This window comes from Podarcis tiliguerta (genome assembly GCF_965153285.1).
Source record: "Podarcis tiliguerta genome assembly, chromosome: 17".
NCBI lineage: Eukaryota > Metazoa > Chordata > Lepidosauria > Squamata > Lacertidae > Podarcis > Podarcis tiliguerta.
Genome location: NC_139550.1, coordinates 2,838,968 through 2,859,871, shown reverse-complemented (window position 1 = coordinate 2,859,871; position 20,904 = coordinate 2,838,968). Strand labels below are relative to the sequence as shown.

General features: G+C 48.6%; 1 protein-coding gene across 1 annotated transcript; it reads right to left on the bottom strand.

Moving 5' to 3' along the window:
- Positions 1-747: 747 nt before the first annotated feature.
- LOC310667701 (solute carrier family 25 member 36-A-like) lies at positions 748-19,234 on the bottom strand. Its single transcript, XM_083420560.1, has 8 exons — positions 18,744-19,234; positions 15,354-18,570; positions 5,271-5,447; positions 5,030-5,107; positions 4,197-4,297; positions 3,057-3,123; positions 2,209-2,492; positions 748-2,087 (listed from the first exon to the last, which is right to left on the bottom strand). Exons 2-8 carry the CDS (start codon positions 15,392-15,394, stop codon positions 1,891-1,893), a joined length of 945 nt encoding a protein of 314 aa, XP_083276686.1. The 5' UTR covers positions 15,395-18,570; positions 18,744-19,234; the 3' UTR covers positions 748-1,890.
- Positions 19,235-20,904: the final 1,670 nt, after the last annotated feature.

The following is a 20,904-nucleotide window of genomic DNA, read 5'->3' as shown; positions in this document are numbered from 1 at the left end:
ATAACTTCTCCACCCCATGTAGTAATTACAAGAATAGAAAAGGGATAAAGGCTGAGGGTCTTCCAATATCTCATTACAGTGGTGCCCCGCAAGACGAATGCCTCGGAAGACGAAAAACTCGCTAGACGAAAGGGTTTTTCGTTTTCTGAGGTGATTCGCAGGACAGATTTTCCTAAGGGCTTGCTTCGCTAGACGAAACAGGCCTGCCTCTCCTGTCATGGCGACGGTCGCACGCTCGCTTCCCCGCTCCTCCGGCTCCCTCCCACCTTCTGACCTTCCAGCTGCCCCGTGCCGCTGCCCACCGCCCTTGCGCGGTGTCCACAAGGCGCGGGTGAGTCCGAGCTACCGGCTGCGGCAGCTGCCTTGCTTCTCCTCACCCCTCCCCGCCGTGGTGCTTCGCAAGACGAAAAAACTCGCTCTACGCTCTACGAAAAAACTCGCGGAACGAATTAATTTCGTCTTGCGAGGCACCACTGTAGTAAGAAAATGGTTGCTTCCTGCAATGGTTCACTAAGAGGGTCTCCCCATCCTCTGGGCTCCTGGGCAAGTCTTAACAATGTAGAAGAGTCTGGCACCAGATCCTAGTAAAGAGCAATCAGAGAATTGTGGAGTTGGGAGGGACCACCAGAGTCATCTAGTCCAGCCCCCTGCAATGCCGCAATCTTTTCCTTAGCTTGGTGCTCGAACCCACAACCATGAAATGAAAAGAGTTCTCATACTCTACCAAATGAACTGTGCTTACATTGGTTGTTTTTTAAAATAAAATACTTTATTAAAAAACACAAAGAAACATTAACTTAAAACATATAATAATTTCGGTTTGTCTAAGAATGTGTTGCATCCTTACTCCTATGCAACAAATGGAGTCAGAAGTCAGTGAACCCCCATAAAGCTATGCACAGGAGGACACACCAAATTTCACCTTCAGGCTGCTACCCTTCACCCCATTGAAGCAGATACATCCTGCCCCCCTTGAAAGATACCCCATCCTAGATGCCTTTGTTCTCCCCATGACCCTCCTGTTCGGGAGGCAAGCTCTACAGTGGAATACATACATAAGCAAGGCAATAGAAAGTAGCCTGCCAGTTGTCCACAGCGAACCGTTTCTCTTTACAGCAGGGACCACAACCCCCAGGGCTCTCTGACTATGTTGCTTCTGTGCTTCCGTGAGCAGGGGCGAGGAGCCGACCCTGAACTTCCAAGGGCACAGCTGTCCTCCTGCCTGCCTTCAGGAGATGGCAAGTTGCCAGCGGCAAACTCAAAAGGGAAGGAGGGAAAGATCAATGTCTTCAGCCAGAGTTGGAGGCCCATTGCAGGGTGTCAGTGCCAGGGGAGTCCTCCCTTTGAGACTAACCACTGATGCACCGCTCCGCTTCCTGGAGAAAATTCCCTGGCGCTTTTCTTTCATTTTACGTGGCTTCCATACAAGCCCTCTGCCTCCCCGGCCAACTGGCAAGCCGGACTTGGGCCACAGGGGAAGTAGAGCAGAACGCTTTCCTCTGCGCTGAATTGCACAACCAGCACACTGGAGCCTGGCCAGGCAGGGGCACTGGGGAAGAGCGTTTGCAAACCGAGCAGCCCTCCGTACGCATACATTTCTGCATTGTTCCTTCTGCATGTAAAACTCTTGCATCTGTCCAACTGCATCTTTGAGTGGTCCCTTGCCCACTGATGTCTTTTAAGGCGTCTGATGAGAGGCCCAGCACGGTTGAAGACATCCTTCAGTTGCCGAGGCTCGCAAACAAAAGATTACAGACAGGCCACTAGCTTCCAAGCCTTTCCCACGGCATCATCGAACCACGGAATGGGGAAATGTGATCATCGTTATCAAGGCTTCACATTCCTAAAGGCACATGCCAACAAGAGCCAATTCTCAGGGAAGGGGAAGCATCACATTTTGGTTGCCAGATGAATGATTAGTTCATAGGTGACCATGACGATCGCCGCGTTGGGGATCTGGCGGGTGAGATGAGTCAGGAGCCCCCGGTAAAGAGCGCCAGGGCCCTCTTCCCGGACCACAAGCTGCAGAGTTTGCACAAGGGAACGGTAACGCGAGCCCTCTTCTCTCAGCCGCGTCCGGATGACCTCTGCAGGGAGCAGGAAGGAAAGAGGAAAGAGATTAGTTATCCAGTCCTCTGGAGAAAGCTCCTCCAGTTCTGGCCAGACAGGTTTGTGGGGTAGGGGAGCTTGGAACACAGAGCAGCTCACCGTGTGGGTAGGCAATACACGATGCACACGTTTTGGAAACGGCGGCTGCTGCCATCAGCCCAAGGAAGTCCTGGCTGCATGGCGAAAAGATAGGAGTGGGAGTCAGGAACGACCGATGCTCTCTGAGTCGCTGCTTCAGTGCCTCGTAGATTACAAAATGGATGATGGTTTCAGAGACGCCAGCGTACGAGGCAGTGATCCCGCGGTAAAAGCCTCGCAGGCCCTCCGTGTGATAAATGCGCATGGCGCATTGGAAGCCGCTGGTGCGTCGCTCGTCTTTGGCCCTGCAGAGAACAGAAAACGCAGTCGGGAACTGCTGAGCTCTTCTCATTTAATGCACTAAACTGCATTATAAATGAAACTTGAATTCCATGGCAACTTGAATTCTGTGCCCCAAGAAACTGAATTCCGCAACCTGCACAAATCGCAGAAATCAAGAGACACTCTGCATGTTTGTTGTTTCTTATTCTGCATGCTTGATTTGGCTTCTAGTCAGTGAGGGGGCAGGAGGGTTATTGCCCCACCTTCTAACCATGTGAAATCTGACCCAGAACTCGTTTGGCTACTGAGATGCACCCAGCATTGGGCATGCTTTTGCATATTCATTTGCAACTTCAAAGAGATTAAGGGGGGGGGAGACTCAGGTTCTTAGGCAGCAGAATTCTGTGCTCCGTGACCAAATTCTGAGCTTCGATGGAATTGCAGCATACACCCAAATGCCCTCCTGCCGTTATGTGCAAGTGGCTTGTCTTGACTACCAGTCTTCCATTATGTCCGGAATCAAATTCTGCCAGTCCAGGTGTCTCAAAACAATGTTCTGAACTGGTACACAGCCAGGATTTCCTTACCTGGATTCCAGCTGCATTCTGGTCTTCACCAGCCAGATGGGGTTGGTCAAAGTGGAAGAAGTGACTCCTGCGGGAAGGAGAAGTTAAAGGTACCAAGGTGAAACTTGTGCTTTGCGGAAGACATTTGCAATTTGTAGAGACCTGTTCTGAGGTTCTCTGGCATCTAATCCAAAATTTTCATATCCAGCTGATCTCAATGGGATGAAATTACAAGCTTAACTGTTTCATAGAATTCAGTGGCGGCTGTGCAAGAGCTTAACCCAGACTGTGAGTTCTACCCATGGATTTTAGCTTTCGCTCTGCCTTCCCCTTTGCCACCCGCCACCTCTGCCTGACCTCATTTCTTAGCACTAAAAGCAGAAAGAAGGAGGCAACGGGCTGCTTCAAACCTGCAACATCCCCTTCACAGATGCAAGGAGGAAAATGCATTCACCCATGCAGTGGTACCTCGGTTTTCGAACGTAATCCATTTCGGAAGACTGTTCAAGTTCCAAAACGTTCGAAAACCAAAAACTCAGTACGGAAGCCTCAAAACAGGAAACTCAATATGGAAGCTGCGTTTCCGGTTCGACTTCCGAGGCGCATTTGAAAACCAAAGCATTTGCTTCCAGGTTTACGGCATTCGAAAACCGAAATGTTCGTCAATGGAGACGTTCAAAAACCGAGGTGCCACTGTATTAGCAGGCATATATGAAGATGGCACGCACCCCTGCTTTGCCACATATATACACGTGTAAGCCCAGAATTTGAAGGTGTGCGGTTATGCCACTCATCTGAAACTCCAGCTGAAGTCGCTGCAGCACACTGGGCAGAGAAGGGTGCAGCAGTGGCAAGGTTGGCACACTGGAAATGCGCCAGCAGTGTGGGATCTACCATGCCAACCATGCTGCTGCCACGCTCCTCTCCGTCCAGCTGTGCTGCAGTGACATAACCAGGAGGTCAGGTAAGCAGTGCTGCTCTGCCACACTGTCTGCTGCTGCATAGCACACAGGCACAAATGCGTATCTAGGAGTTTTCCTTTACTCCTTGCTGCGGTAAATCATATTTATTTTAAAAAACACATTCTCTTGACCTTTCTTCAAAGCTCGGAACACAACAGGTGAAATGACCCGAGCACACCCAAACAGATGTGCATTTTACCTGCACAGGCTGCCGAAAGCATGTGAACTTTCTTAGACTCCGGCGCGAACACCGTGTTCAGTTTCTCCTTGGCGCCCGAATATGCAGCAAAATAAATGGCCCTGGAAAAGGGGAGGGAAAGGAATTGAGTCCTTTTAAGCTACTTAACCCACAGAAGCAACAACAAGCAATCTGCTCTAGATTCGCCCCGGTAAGCCTGCGCTCTTGCCCAGATTCCAGGGGTTTAAAGGCTGAAAGCAGCTCTCGATTCCTTCCCATGTGAATGTGACGTCTGTGGTGGCCAGAAATGCTCATTTGCATGCTTATTGTCTCTCCTCCGGATTCTGCTCTGTACGAACAATGATCTGCAGTTTACAGGAAAAGCATCGAAAAGGCTCAGAGGCCGTTTGAGCCTTTGTATAATATAAAAAAACTAGACAAATGCATGACTCAAGTACTCCGTTGTTTGGTCAGCCACCAGCAGACTGCACAACCCAAGGTCATGGGTCTCAGATGTGTCCCCCTTTAGCCCATATCGTGATATTGGTTTCATGGTTTTTGACCTGGCAATATATCGTGAATGAGGGGGGGTGCGTACGCACGCACTATGCAAAAATCACAATGCTGGAAAACCACGAAGCCAGCCAATGCCATAGCTCCATCCTTATTTCAGACATTGCGATATATCACGATGTTTAGCTGGTGCTCTATCACGATGTTGAAAACCAGGTATCACCCAACCCTAGCAGGAGATTTCTGGACCCTTCTGAAGGTTCATTTCAATGAGGATCCCTGTGAAAGTTCCGCCTGGAGAACCAGGAACAAGAACCCTGCCCTTGTAAGCAGGATTTTACCTGGAAGGTGCAACTCCGACTAGATTGGGCCCCAGGCCTCGGAAGAGGGAGCGGATCCCTTCTTTCTCTAGGATGGTTCTGCGAAAGGAGAGAACGAACGAGAAGGTCAGTTTCCGCCCTCTGCCTCGGGGGGCAGGAAAAGCTGCCGCCGCCACCGCAAGAGGAGGTACAAAACAAGGGAATCCCACCCCTGGGAACCTCACAAGGACCCCCCACAGCTATTCCTGTCTCAGCCGCTCACCTCAAGAGCTGAAGAGCCCCTATGGAGGGCAGTCCGGGGCGGATCAGGGCTCCGTTCACTCCTTGCATCTGCACCGCAGGAAGGCACAGCGGCCTCACGGCCAGCGAGGAAGACTGCAGGCGGGTCTTCACCACCTCCAAAGGGCAGGTCAAGATGGCTCCAGCCGTGCCCCCAAATCTGGGAAGAGGGAAGAGGAAATGCAGGTTCAGGGCAAGGTTCAGAGGCAGTGTTCAAAATTAACCAGGCGCCTTTTGCACACAACCATCGGCCACTTGCAACCAAGTGAAGGTGCCTGGGAATTCGAGAAAAGGGCAACAGAGATTTTAAGAATGAATGGGAACCATTTATGTTATACCCACAGAAACAAGGTAAGGATATGGACTCACTAGCAGGTTTTGACTAAACATTGACAATTAAAAAAATAACAACAACAACCGGAATTATAATGATGATGTGAAAATGAGAAATGAGAAAATGATCTTAAAATTAGGTAAAGGTAAAGGTACCCCTGATCATTAGGTCCAGTTGTGGAAAACTCTGGGGTTGCACGCTCATCTCGCTTTACTGGCCGAGAGAGCCAACATTTGTTCACAGACAGTTTTTCCGGGTGATGTGGCCAGCATGACTAAGACGCTTCTGGCGAACCAGAGCAGCGCACGGAAACGCCGTTTACCTTCCCACTGGAGCGGTACCTATTTATCTACTTGCACTTTGACGTGCTTTCAAACTGCTAGGTTGGCAGGAGCAGGGACTGAGCAACGGGAGCTCACCACGCCGCGGGGATTCGAACTGCCGACCTTCCGATCGGCAACCCCTAGGCTCTGCGGTTTAGACCACAGTGCCACCCGCGTCCCTATCTTAAACTTAAGATATATCAAAACAAGCAGGAGAAGTTAATATGTATAAAAAAACCAGAAGAGGAAATTGAGGGAAGTGGTGGAGGGGGAAATTCTGGAACTGTAATTTTGTTGTTGTTATTTGCTATGATATTTTGATGATTAAAATGTAAAACTTAATTTAAAAAAAATTTTTAAACAAAGATGCCTGGACACCAGGATGTTGCATGACGTCTCATGCCTGGTGATCATTGGATCTCGACTGTTTTCACACACTTAATCCTGTAGAATTCTGCCCGTTTTAATCATTCATCTGCATAATCAGAATGAATTTCAGGAACCAAATTGCTTTTTCTGCGCAGCCTGAGCAGGAGTAGCGGACGACGTTATAGTTAATTGTTGAAGCTTGTCTTCAATTTACCCCATGTGGACTCTCCCCGGATCCAGTGACTTCTCTTCTTTAAGCTCTCAACATTCTTAACCTAGCTCAAGGTTGTCATCTGAACTAGCCAGGTGTTTAACCAAGAATCAATCACAGTCAGTCCATCATTGGAAATATAAGATTTTAGAGCAATCTTGCCCAAACGTTTCAACTACAACCCTGTCCTTTGGCACCCAGCTTATGCGCCCAGTTTCTAACAGTTCAGAGGCTATCCTCAAGACAGTTATTTAGAGGCAAAAACCAAACAAACCACCCCTTGCCTACATGAGGAGGTCATTCCTCAGTGCTTCAAAGGCTCTTCGCAGCAGGGGTGCCCCCAAAGTCTCATAAGAAGGGGCTCCATTTGTCTATTTATTAAGATTTTCCTAACCTGCCCTTCCCCAGAAGGTCACAGGGCAACTGACATCAGTGGCAGTATAAGCAAATTACGATTCAGGCATGCAGTCCAAATTCTAAATGCTATCCACAAGAATCACCAAAACTGTCTGAAATTTCGTTATCAGTGTGGAGAATCTGTGCCTCTCTAGTTAATGTACATTTTAAACTAGACCAGGAGACTGGGAGACAAAAAAGGGGGGACAATGTATGACCAGATAAAAACTGAAAAGACCTCAGATAGGAATGCGGGGAATCTAGATATGTTCAAATTGGGTTTGAAACGCTGCCTCTTTTGAAAGTCTTGCGCTCTCGAAGAAGGCCTCTGCTCTTTGAGTCATTGCCTTCAAGCTGTTAGAGGCTTTGTGGGATATTATGGGAAGTTCTGTTTCTTTACGGGGGGACATCTCATATTTAGAAAATGTAAAAAGAAATATCGGAGTAGAAGATAGATCTCATTATTAGAATGAAATTAAACTGTAGATTTTGAGCAAACGGTTCTGATGTCCAACTAAGAGGACGGCAAGGACTATGAGGATGTGGTGGTGTTTTGCTAAAGCCCCAAGGAAAGCAAAAAAATCTTCGGGGGGGGGGGTCCATCATCCTAGCTCTGAGTTGCATCAAAATGGGCTGTATATTCACAGCCTAGTATAAATGCTTATGGTATTCTCTCAGTGCAGGAATAGAACATATATGGTTGTAGAGTATAATTCTGTAATGAGGATCCAGAGGGGGTGGAGAGAAGTTTTCCGATCGATTTGCATGTTTGGGGAACGATTTGAGATTTTCCATTTCAAAGACAGGAGAGAGTTGGGACAGATCAATTATTATTATTATTATTATTATTATTATTATTAGACTGCTCTATACCTGGGTGTTTCACAACACAAAATCACAATATAAAATCACAAAATGTATAATAAACTGGAAACAAGAACAACCCAATAACCCCCCACCTCCCCGCTGGCTAGGTTCAATTCTAATCCTTCTAACCTCCTTTGGGTAGGTTTGCGGGTATGGCAGAAGGAGATGGGATCTGCCCATGTGATGCCCACCTGGTGGAAACTCTAGCTCACGTGGCCCTTAAATGTAAAATGTATGATGATCTCCGCCAACAATTTTTAGACCATCTACATATTCCAACATGGAAACCAGAGACAGAGGTTATATGCTTCTTATTACAGGGGAGAGACCAGGAGCTCACCAAGACAGTAACTAAGTTCCTCTATTTTATTCTTTTGTCGCCGAAGTATGCTACAGGATCCTGCCCTTGCTGGAGACCCCCAGAGATGGAATAGATCGCTCGCCTCTTCTTTCCTTTGGCAAATGTCTGTACTGTTGAAATGGCGACGAGATCGCACTGGCCTATTTATTCTGAATGTTTGTAAGTGATGCCAATAAAGGTTTGATGATGATGAATAACCTCCTCACCCCCCCCCCACAACACATTTAAAAAGGGCGTTGGATGTCAATAGGAATAGGCATCCTTTTTTCCTCTTGAAGGCTGCATTCTATTGGGGGTTAATCCATATTAGGGAGCAGTGGGGCTGCTGTGCTAGCTATGTGCAGAGCCAGAACCACATAAAAGATCAAGGGAAGTAATAGTGCCACTGTATTCTGCTCTGGTCAGACCTCACCTGGAGTACTGTGTCCAGTTCTGGGCACCACAGTTCAAGAAGGACACTGACAAACTGGAACGTGTCCAGAGGAGGGCAACCAAAATGGTCAAAGGCCTGGAAACGATGCCTTATGAGGAGCGGCTAAGGGAGCTGGGCATGTTTAGCCTGGAGAAGAGGAGGTTAAGGGGTGATATGATAGCCATGTTCAACTATATAAAAGGATGTCACATAGAGGAGGGAGAAAGGTTGTTTTCCGCTGCTCCAGAGAAGCGGACACGGAGCAATGGATCCAAACTACAAGAAAGAAGATTCCACCTAAACATTAGGAAGAACTTCCTGACAGTAAGAGCTGTTCGACAGTGGAATTTGCTGCCAAGGAGTGTGGTGGAGTCTCCTTCTTTGGAGGTCTTTAAGCAGAGGCTTGACAACCATATGTCAGGAGTGCTCTGATGGTGTTTCCTGCTTGGCAGGGGGTTGGACTCGATGGCCCTTGTGGTCTCTTCCAACTCTATGATTCTATGATAAACCGGCTCTGGATTAATGAATCCGGAATCAAGACAGCTCGGCTTCCATTTCCACCGCAGCCACCTGAGCTGAGAACTCCCAGCGTGAGGCTGGATTGCTTAGAAGCAATCTCTACTACATTGGACGATGTGACTCTCCAACATACAGAAGGATCTGTTCCTTTTGCCGGGCTCCAAAGATCACCCAGTGCCCGTTGGCCGTGGCAACATGGGGAAGCCTCGCAGCAGAACGAAGTGTGTTGGGCAATGCCAGAATGCAAAGCTGTGACGTTTGGGCCACCTCCTCCCCTGTGGACTTTGGAGCCCTGCTCACAGCAGGCCGGAGCCAAGACGTCAGTGTGCTAATCATTGGCAAATCCAAAGGGTGTCTGTGTGACGCACTGCCAGCGCGCGGGGAGGAGAGGGGGAGCTGGAGGCGGTGGCGGCGGGAGCTGCCCCAATTTGGCCGGGACGTGCCTTGCACTTTACGCAACCGGCCCCCTTGCTAGGACAGCCCTTAACTGACAGCAGCAGCCTGTGGTTTTGCTTTGACATTAGCTGAGTGAGCGGATCCTGGCAAGGTGAGAGGTTCTCGATTTACCGCTCCACATTCATGAAGGGTATTCGCCTTGACGAAGTTTGCCTGGCAAGTGATGCAACAGAGCAGCTGTGGGGGTGTTCAAAGCCATTGCACACATTTTTGACCCTGAACACAGTCTCCACAGGGACCCCTTGGAACAATCCAGTTCTCCCACCAGGGTGCTTTTAACCTGGTGGCCACACCTCACTCTTCACATGCTCAGAGGCTTGCTTTAAAATGTCATTGCCATGAAGAGTTTTTGAAGCACTGTGGAATGACCTCTTCGTGGAGGCAAGGGCTGTTGTTGTTTTCTCTGAATAACCGTCCTGAGCTTCCGAACAGTTAGAAACTGGGAGTCAGTGGCTGAGATGAGATCACTAGCCAGTAGCTGGATACCTTGAAACATCTGCCTATACATTCATGTTCTCACTAGCAGCAGACAAGCGGGTGCCTGGCCTGCATAACTTCAGGCAGCAAGCCGGCAGACTGGATGCTCTTCCATACAAAAGCAACAAGCCCTCTGCGCCAATGATTAGATTATCGGGATGACACATTTTCCCTGACGTGCTTGCTTTCTGCTTGCGGGGATAGCGTTATTTTATTTTAAAGCAAGGAGAGCTCAACCTTGTGAACTCCCTACCTGCATCTGGGCACAACCTGTCCAGAAACAGGTTTACTATTTCGCTTGATTTTTGTGAGAACCAGGACTAGGACGTGTCCACAACGCCAGAAAAAGGGTCTCCTAACTCCATCACCCCTTCCCCTCCCCCCTTTCTTTCAAACCACCTGGAAACTCTGCCAAATATATTAATCTTTTAACTATAAGTACAGCGTGTACACCACTTAACAATTCTTGCAAATAAATAAATGATAGCACAGCGTCGAAACGGTTGCCTCCAAAAGCAGAAAATAACTAAGTACTTTTTTAAAATGCACCATGGAAACTGTTTCCAATGGATACAGCAATTCCTGCAACAAGGCTGGCAGAAAGAAACCAATTATTTCTCCTTCCGTTCAGAGGGCTTGTTTGCCGAGAGAAGATGAAACATCTTTAGATGGCCTTTCCTGGCCCAACCCTGAGCCTCCCGTTCTTCTGCCGTCGCAGAATATAGACAGATGATGATAAGAGAGACCTGGCCACGAACCAAAGACCTAACCAACTGTGTCTGTCTTCTGCTCAGCTTGCAGAGGTGCTTCTTGCAAGCAAAGCCCCTTTGCCGTCTCAAGGGATGTGCGCCTGCACAGCTTGAGTTAGCAGAAGGGTAGCAGGTCAGAGAGGCTGGGTGTGAACAGCTGTTGGGCAGTTGGAAGGCTAGGCCAGGAATAACCTTCTAGAGTTGTTCTGAGGACGCCTTATGAAGGAGGACAACCGGGTTTTCAGAGTAAGCAGCGCAGCTGGTAGAGAAAAAGGAGTAGCCGAAATCCACTTGCTCCTGCTGCCCCTATTTGCCAGGCAGAACCCATTTTCTTGTGCCCGGCCCCGGTAAGATGTTGTTCCCATTCTGCTTCAGAGCAATACTTTGGATATAGCCATTTAGAAGGTTGTGATAGTGTGCAGGGTCTCTGGAGACGAAGGCCCCATGCTTTTCCTGAAGATATAACCAGGTGGAAGTCGGCAGATTTCAACAGAAGTTCTACTACATTGGAAGAATGTCAGCTATGGCACTACCTTGGCAGGCAAAGCTGGCAAAATTACCAAGGGTGGGGGGTTGTGGTTGGGTGGCACACAGGGTTTGAAATTAGCCAGGCGCATTTCAAGCACTTGCAACCAAGTGAAGATGCCTGGGTGCCAGGATGGGTGCCAGAAGTGCCAACTTGGCCCCATGACCATGGGTGCCATGCAGCGTGCATGGCCCTGGCACTGAATTTTGTGGGTGCCCGGCCCCTTCAAGGGGGAATTTTGTGGGTGCTCGGGCACCCAGGGAGTTGGCACCTATGGTACCTGACATTTCCAACATTTGGGGATCATTGGATCGGGACCATTTTCACACACAAATACTCCACCCTGTAGAATTCTATCGCTTATATTTCATCTGCACAATCGGAATGAATTTCTGGAACCAAATTCCTTTTTTCTGTGAAGCCTGAGCGGTCACCTTTAACAAAAAGAAGTCGGAATGGGCCAATATATATACATGCGGACTGTCGTTGGATCAAGTGACTTTTCTTCTTTTAAGTTCTCAAAGCTCTTAACCTGGCTCAAGGTTGTCATCTGGACCAGCCAGACGAATCACAGTCAGTCCATCCTTTGAAAAATAAGACTTTAGAGCCGTCTTGCCCCAAAATGGCAACCGGACTTTCTGTTTTGGCAACTGCAACCTTGGTTTAAGGGGGCCATTTGGCACCTAGCATATACCGTATTTTTCCCCTCCTAAAAAGTAAGGGGAAATGTGTGTGTGTCTTATGGAGAGAATGCAGGCTGCGCGGCTATCCCAGAAGCCAGAACAGCAAGAGGGATCGCTGCTTTCACTGCACAGCGATCCCTCTTGCTGTTCTGGCTTCTGAGATTCAGAATTTTTTTTTCTTGTTCTCCTCCTCCAAAAACTAGGTGCGTCTTATGGTCTGGTGCGTCTTATAGAGCGAAAAATACGGTATATTTGAGTTTCTAACACTGCACCAGAGGGTGGCTTTCAAGGGATCCCTCCTCCTCCTCCTCTTTTCCAGCCTTTGCAGCAGAGCAGAGGAAAAGATGAAAGAATGTAATTTATCGTTCAATATTAAATTGCCTCCCCTTACCAGCAACAGTGACTAACCAGCTCTTTTTCCTTTAAAATAAAAGCAGCTGCATTAAGCATGTTTTTAAAGAACTTAATGTGCAGTTTGACCTTGAATGTAGTCCACCTGCTGGGGGGAAAACAACAACCCAGCACTACACATTCCCAGGTGTGAACACTACAGATTTAAGACATGCCCTCTTGAATACCCTTTTCAGAGGTAGATACCACTGCCTGAGTGTATTCATAAGAGCACGGCCTCAGAGGAACAGCGAAGTCAAACTCTCATAAACACAAAGGGAACGGCAAGATATTACACGTTTCAGTTAATACAGTTATATCAGTTAATACAGCAAATAGCACCTGGCTTCCCAGAGGCATCTGCCTCCACTTAAGGGGAAGAACAGATGAAGGCAAGAACCCCAGAGCTTCCCCAGGGCTGAGTCCTCAACAACAGCAGCAGCAGCACTAAACTAAAATCCTGCACTCAGATCCAAGTTCTGTACAGTCATACCTCGGGTTACAGACGCTTCAGGTTGCGTTTTTTCGGGTTGTGGACTGCCGAAACCCAGAAGTACTGGAATGGGTTACTTCCGGGTTTCAGCGGTCGCGCATGCACAGAAGCACAGAATTGCAACTTGCGCAGATACGGGTTGCGAACGTGCATCCCACACGGATCATATTCATAACCTGAGCATCCACTGTACTCAGAAAACTGAATTCTGTGACTTACATAGCCCCGTTCAGGCATTTAAACACTCACAAAGGTGGCGCTGTGGGTTAAACCACAGAGCCTAGGACTTGCCGATCAGAAGGTCAGCGGTTTGAATCCCCACAACGGGGTGAGCTCCCGTTTCTCGGTCCCTGCTCATGCCAACCTAGCAGTTCGAAAGCACATCAAAGTGCAAGTAGATAAATAGGTACCGCTTCAGTGGGAAGGTAAACGGCGTTTCCGTGCGCTGCTCTGGTTTGCCAGAAGCGGCTTAGTCATGCTGGCCACATGACCCGGAAGCTGTACGCCGGCTCCCTCAGCCACTAAAGCGAGATGAGCGCTGCAACCCCAGAGTAGGCCACAACTGGACCTAATGGTCAGGGGTCCCTTTACCTTTACCTAATCTCAACTGTGGGAGAAGTTGAGTCGAACCTGCCGGGTCCAACTCCTCCATCCTATCACCAGGCGAAGCTCAGCAGACCTCTGTGACTGCCAGTGAAGGATGGGTGCTGGATAATGTGAACAATTTTATGGGTACGGTAATAGATGAAGCCCGTTATTAATGCAGGCGTTGACATCTTTCTGTCTTGAGAGACAATGGAGTGCGCCTCCAGTGTGAAGCCGAACAGCAGCACCAAAGTGACCTCCCTGTGGCGCAAGCCTGGGCAGTGTCTCCTCGCTGACGGGAATGAAGAGTAGTACAGTGGTGCCTCGCAAGACGAAATTAATTTGTTCTGCGAGTTTTTTCATTATGTGAGTTTTTTCGTCTTGCGAAGCACCACTGTGTATTGACGGTTTCCCGTAGGAATGCATTGGCGGTTTTAAAAAAAAGGCGCAAGACGTTCCGTCTTGCGAAGCAAGCCCATAGGGAAATCCGTCTTGCAAAGCAACTCAGAAAACGAAAAACTCTTTCGTCTTGCAAGTTTTTCGTCTTCCGAGGTACCACTGTAATATGTTTGGCACCAGCTTGGCTGGAGGAGCTGCCGGAGGGAGGTGTACAAGGCACCATTCCATCGTCTCAGGGACTCCACTCCAATGTTACCCCTTAACTTTGCTCCCTCCCTCTGATCCTGCTCGCTTAGGCTCCTTGTGTTAGTGCACCCTCAGTTTATTTTTAAGAAGCTTGCACACAGGAGCCAATTGCTGCTTTGCAGGTCCTCAAAGAGCGCAACTCATGTGGATTTTTTTGCTTGTTGTTTTTTAATTAGCCTGTACTGCATTTTAAAATATCACTTTTTAGTAACTGACGGGTGGCTCTATAAATCATCAATTACATGACTTAAAAACTTTTCGGGTTTTTTTGCAGAAATGCAAAGTGCTTCCTGGCAAGCGTGCATAGGGCTGCTTATTCAGGCAGGTCACTTCTTCCATCAGCCTCAGGTTCTCATCAAGCATTACAACAGTAGTAATACTGGTAGCTGTTGTAAAGGTGACTGGGAATCGTACAGGGAATCACACTAAATGGGTGGTCAGTTTCCCCACGTGGATAGGCTTGCAGATCATTTCATGCAGTCCTCGCACAACTTGAGTGTGTGGAATTCACGGTGCAATGGCTCATGTGCCAGGAAGAGAAGGTGACCACAAATGGGCCCAAGATAGCAACCGACAGTGAACCAAGAAAAGAAGCTAAGGCATCCGGCACCTCTGACATTTTCTGTTCCTTCTGGCACACAATCCTGACACATTCCTCCTACCCCATTCCTCCCACAAGAAGGAGCGCTGCTACACCGACACATGTGAGCCGGCCTCACTCCTTTAGAATCTGGGCACTCGGCTGTCTTTTTGCTGGAAACACAGCTGGACAACTCAGTTGGCTGCAGCGCAGCGCAGACAAGGCCGAGGTTGCAGGTTCGATCCCCGTAAGGGTCAGCTGCATAGTCCTGAACTGCAGGGCGTGGGGACTAGATGATCCTCAGGATCCCTCCCAACTGTAGGATTCTACGAGATCAACATGGCTGACAGCTGCCATGCCGGCGCATTCCCAACCCTGCAACTCGAAATCTCTTCAACCACCATTATTATTATTGCAAACTTCTCTTTTCCAAAACAGAAAGGATAAAACATTTCAAACTATAAAAGCAAACTATTTTCAGAACTTTATGGCAACAGGGAACTTGTAGAAAACGGTGCCCCTCCAAGGTCAGTCGTGCCTCGAAGGTCGGCGTCCTAGGCTTGGATAGACTTGCCCATGGGCACGCGGCGGATCCGGCCCTGCCGTTCCCCTTGGCAGCAAGTCCCGGGGAACCGATTACGAGCAGACGCGCCTGGGACGCGCAAAAGAAGCTCCCTCGTGGCTACTCACCCGCCGGCCGCGAGGTGCAGCGCGGTGCTCCGACGGGGCATCCTTCCTCTGCGCCGCGCCTTCTCTTCCGTGCGCGCCGTCGAGAACCAGGCACGGCTCCCTCGCCGATCTTTGCGCGCAGGCGATCCCGTGAGCGCTCCGAGGCGGGTGCCGCGTGCTTTGCGCCCTCCGGCTTCCGGCTGAGTCCCGAGCAGCTCCGCCCTCGTCGCGCCCGGCCACCCCAAACCCCACTCCGCCCTCTCACCGCCGCTTGCCCCGCCTCCGATCTCAGCCGAATTGCTCCGGTTTCCCGAACCCCTGGCTGGGTGTGAGACGCCCAGAGCTTGGCTGGCTTCGGAGAAGTGCCAGCGGGGTCGCAGCTCTACGTGAAATGCCGCCCTCTCTGGCGCAACTCTGCAAACTAAGTTGCATTATTCAATTTTTTGGTGCACCGCCCGGGAATCTTTTGCTGACGGCGGGCAGAGAAGAAATGTACGTAGCCAGCAAATCATTAGCTCTGCCTTTTTTTTTCCTTTTTAAAACACAGTGATTTTGTACCCTAGCCAGGCCTTCCACGTCTCCCCATTTTTCAGAAGTCTTGCCCGTTTCTGATTTGATCCCGGAAAGTCCCCACTTTAACTTAGGATGTCCTCTGCAATCAGGAGGCGCTGCTGGTCTCCTCACGTCCTGTTCCTGATGCAGATCTTACTCAGCCCAGGGGAGTGAAGCTCCTTTTTCGGGTTCTAAGATGTCTTGGAAAGCATCTTAAAGAGCAGAGACATCACCTTGCCAATAAAGGTCTGTATAGTTCAGGCTCTGGTTTTCCCAGTAGTGATATACGGAAGTGAGAGCTGGACCATAAAGAAGGCTGATTGCCGAAGAATGGATGCTTGTGAATTATGGTGCTGGAGGAGACTCTAGAGAGTCCCATGGACTGCAAGAAGATCAAACCTCTCCATTCTGAAGGAAATCAGCCCTGAGTGCTCACTGGAAGGACAGATCCTGAAGCTGAGGCTCCAATACTTTGGCCACCTCATGAGAAGAGGAGACTCCCTGGAAAAGACCCTGGTGTTGGGAAAGATGGAGGGCACAAGGAGAAGGGGACAACAGAGGACGAGATGGTGGGACAGTGTTCTCCAAGCTACCAGCATGAGTTTGACCAAACTGTAGGAGGCAGTGGAAGACAGGAGTGCCTGGCGTGCTCTGGTCCAGGGGGTCACGAAGAGTCAGACACAACTCAACAACAACAACAAGATGTCTTGGGCTGCTGAACATTACAGTGCTGGGATGGCTCTGAGCCCAGCCACTGAAGTGTGCATAAGTGTCACATATTCAAGTGAAACTGCTCCTGCAGAGGAATCTATTTGTTTCAGAAATACACTGTGGAGCAAGAGAAGTTGACTTAGGTTAACTATTATTTTGGAATCTTTATTTTTTTAAAAAAACCGAAACACCCTGCCCTCTAGTGGCCGCTGGTCACATTCAAACTACTGTACACTGGAAAGAATATGGGATGTCATGTTCGGAAACTACCAGCCATCTGGGCTGGTAGAAATTATGAGAGGAAACCAACCTTTAAAGTCTCCCTTCCTCCCCCAGTGAAGAGGGGCTAGTAATTAAAAAGAAGGCAGGATTCACAGGGAGGTAATTTCAGCAGGACACCTCTGCTGAATGAGATTTAATTCTGAGTATAGAAAGTTATTGGCCCTGGTGTATGGCAGTGTCAGATAACAGAGTCCTGTAGAAGCATCACTTTAGTTCCAGCAAAATGGGGGGGGGGGTGCAGCACCTCAATAGTGAAAACATGGAAATGTCCCTTCTCTGTTTCTCTGTAAGCAAACATTCCAAGATATAGCATTAAATGGGGTTTGATAGACCTCCCAAAGATTTTTTCTCATTGAATGAAATGGGCTTCTGTAGATTAATCTGACCAAGGACTGTTGGTTTAACTCAGGGTTTCCCAAGCTTGGGTCTCCAGCTGCTTTTGGACTACAATTCCCATCATCCAGACCAGGGCCGGATTTAGGTTTGATGAGGCCCTAAATTACAGTGGTACCTCGGGTTAAGTACTTAATTCGTTTCAGAGGTCCGTTCTTAACCTGAAACTGTTCTTAACCTGAAGCACCACTTTACCTAATGGGGCCTCCTGCTGCCGCTGTGCCGCCAGAGCACAATTTCTGTTCTCATCCTGAAGCATAGTTCTTAACCTGAAGCACTATTTCTGGGTTAGCGGAGTCCGTAACCTGAAGCGTATGTAACCCGAGGTACCACTGTACTGAAGGTAATGGGGCCCTTTATGTGTCCAGCTGTCCTTTGTCAACAACAAATTGTCGTTGTTTTTTGTGATATTTTAGGGAGCAGGCTAGCAGGCTTACCATTACTTACATCATATGAGCCTACACAACACAAAACACTGTTGCTGTACGTAGGTTTTATTTTATTTGTTTTTTATCTTAAATTTTGGAAATGTACATCCCGGTGTGTGTTTTTCCCCCCTTAAAATATTTTGTGGGGCCCCAAGAGAGTGGGGCCCTAAGCTATAGCTTGTTTAGCTTATATCTAAATCCGGCACTGTCCCTGACCACTGGTCCTGTTAGCTAGGGATGATGGGAGTTATAGTCCAAAAATAGCTGGAGACCCAAGTTTGGGAAACCCTAGTTAACTCTTCCACGCTTAAAAAGTTTGCTCTTTTTCTAGCTCAGCAGCTGATCCCAGGTTTGCTAGATCTTGCAGAGTCTTCTGCCCAGGGCCAGCCTCCCTAGGAGGCAAGGTGAGGCGACCGGATCCTCAAGAGCCGCAGATCCCAGTATCAATCTTTCTTCCTGTCTTGATCCGGGTGTAGATCTTCACTCACCCCCTTCTTCCCTGGCAGGGAGGGTGTAGCATTTTGGGGTTTGCCGCAAGTGCCAAAACACCTTAGGCTGACCCGGCTTTCACCACTGGACTGTTTATCTCTGCCTACGCATTTTGTGCCAGCTGATCCGGCAAAGTCTTTATTTCTAGCTGACTGGATTTGACCTCTCCCTCTAGCGCAGTCTGATAGGTTGTACTTTGTTCTCCAGAACAGATTAACATGCCTGGTTCGTCTGTCGGTAGTGAAATGTGGCCCCCTTGGATCTTTTGTGAGCATCTCCTGGCGCCTTGGTTCACAACGAGGTCCCTGTCTCACAGTTAGTCCCAATTACTGGTCTTTCCCAGGCTGGTGCCCTGCAGTCCTTTAGGCAATGCAAGAAGGAATCTGCTCATCCAGTGGCATAGCGTGGGTTGTCAGCACCCGGGGCAAGGCAAGTAATTTGCGCCCCCTAACCCGTGGATTTTAGCAGGGGGCAGAGAGTTGCGAGTGCGAGCGCCCCCCCCCAGATGTTGCGCCCGGTGCGGCCGGGCCCCCTGGCACCCCCCACACTACGCCACTGTGCTCATCTCTCTGCACAGTTCTCCTTGGGAAGCACTTCCTTTTAAAAAGGGCTTTTCAAGAGGCCTAAAAGGAAGTTTCTCCACCAAGCCAGTATAAGTGTTTGTGCCTCAAGTTACCAACCTCTGCATGTACTTCTCTTAAGATGATACAGGCCTGTGTCACATGGCAAGACCCTTATTTACATTAGCGCCCCCTCTAAAGTACCATTCCTTCCAACATTTCTCTACTGAAAATAGGGACATCCTATTCCATCATCATCATACTATTTACACCGCTTGTTATCATCCGCCTGTTCTGCTGTTGAGGACTTCTTCGAAGACACTCAAACTCAGGACGCAAGGGAGAAACGTGCTAGGAGGAAGGCACGCTTGGCAAATCCACACCGTGATCAACTCCCGCCCGGGGACCAATGTCCCCACTGTGGAAGGATGTGTGGATCCAGAATTGGCCTCCACAGTCACTTACGGACTCATTGTTAAAACCGTTTTTATGGAAGACAATCTTACTCGGCTACGAGTCATCGCCAAAGAAGAAGAAAAGGACTATTTACACCCTACCAATCTGATTGGGTTTCCCCAGCCACTCTGAGCAGTTTAATAATAATAATAATAATAATAATAATGTATTATTATTTATACCCCGCCCATTTGGCTGGTTTCCCCAGCCACTCTGGGTGACTCCCAACAGATTAAAAACAGAATAAAACATCAAACATTAAAAACTTACCTAAACAGTGCTGCCTTCAGATGTCTTCTAAAAGTCAGAGAGTTGTTTATTTCCTTGACATCTGATGGGAGGGCATTTCACAGGGCGGGTGCCACTACTGAGAAGGCCCTCCGCCTGGTTCCCTGTAACCTCACATCTCGCAGTGATGAAAACATAATAAAACATGTTTTCAAACTTCCCCATATAGGGCTGCCTTCAGATGTCTTCTAGAGATTTTGTAGTTACTTACCTCCTTGGCTTGTGGGTCACATAACTCCATACCCTTTAACATTTATCCGATGAAAATAGGGATCCCCCCCCCCTTGAATACTGGAGATTCCAGTTTCCTGCTGGGATGAAGTTGTTTTAGTGCAAATATGTTGTGGTGCAACAGTGGGATTTTATATAAATGCTAGAGTGCCACCAGATGAAGCTGCGGAATGGTGTGAGCTATGAGCAGGAAAATGCCTGGCTCCAATTTCATCCAACTTCAGACCCTGATAGGGTGATTTCTGGTATGGCAACCCATCGTTCCCTCAGCTCCTTCCTATAAATATACCCACCATATAATATTGGCATACCTGAATGTGCTATTGTACCACAATTACATATGTGAAGAGCTTTGAGCTCCTAACAGTTTCTTTATTATCAATTACTGCAGCACCGGAACATCAGAAACGGCCTCTTACTGAGTCAGAACATTGGCCCATCTAACTCAGTACAGTCAGCTCTGACTAGTAGCAGTTCTGTAGAACTGCAGACATAAATCTTGCCCAGCACAGTCTAGATCTTCCGTATATCCGTGAGCCCTGGCCTTCTCCCAAGAGCGTGCATATGTGGGACTGCCTTTGAAAATAGTCCAGGAATAGAAACTTCAGTGGGCCCCTGACTGAGAAGCAAGCTTTTTAATTGGGACTGTCTGATGCAATCCCAAGACACCAGTTATTTTCCACCTGCCTTGGCTGTTTCTCCATTTTTGGCCCAAGTCAAAGCGCTCGTCTTAACCTGGTTTGGGGTTGTGTGATCAGTTGTCTATGCACTGGTAGCTTCACGTCTTTTGAGACTGGTCTGCAGCTAATGCAGAACACAGCAGCTAGGGGGCTTGTGGGGGCAAACTATCGTCAGCATATTGTTTATATATTTGCATGTTGTTTGCAGTATTTGTACCGGCTGCAAATCTGCTACTGAGTCAAGTTCAAGGTTTTTGGTGCTAACTTATAAGGCACACCTGACCATTAGGTCCAGTTGCGAACGACTCTGGGGTTGCAGCGCTCATCTCGCTTTACTGGCCGAGGGAGCCGGCATACAGCGTCCGAGTCATGTGGCCAGCATGACTAAGCCGCTTCTGGCCAACCAGAGCAGCGCACGGAAATGCCGTTTACCTTCCCGCCGGAGCGGTACCTATTTATCTACTTGCACTTTGACGCGCTTTCGAACTGCTAGGTGGGCAGG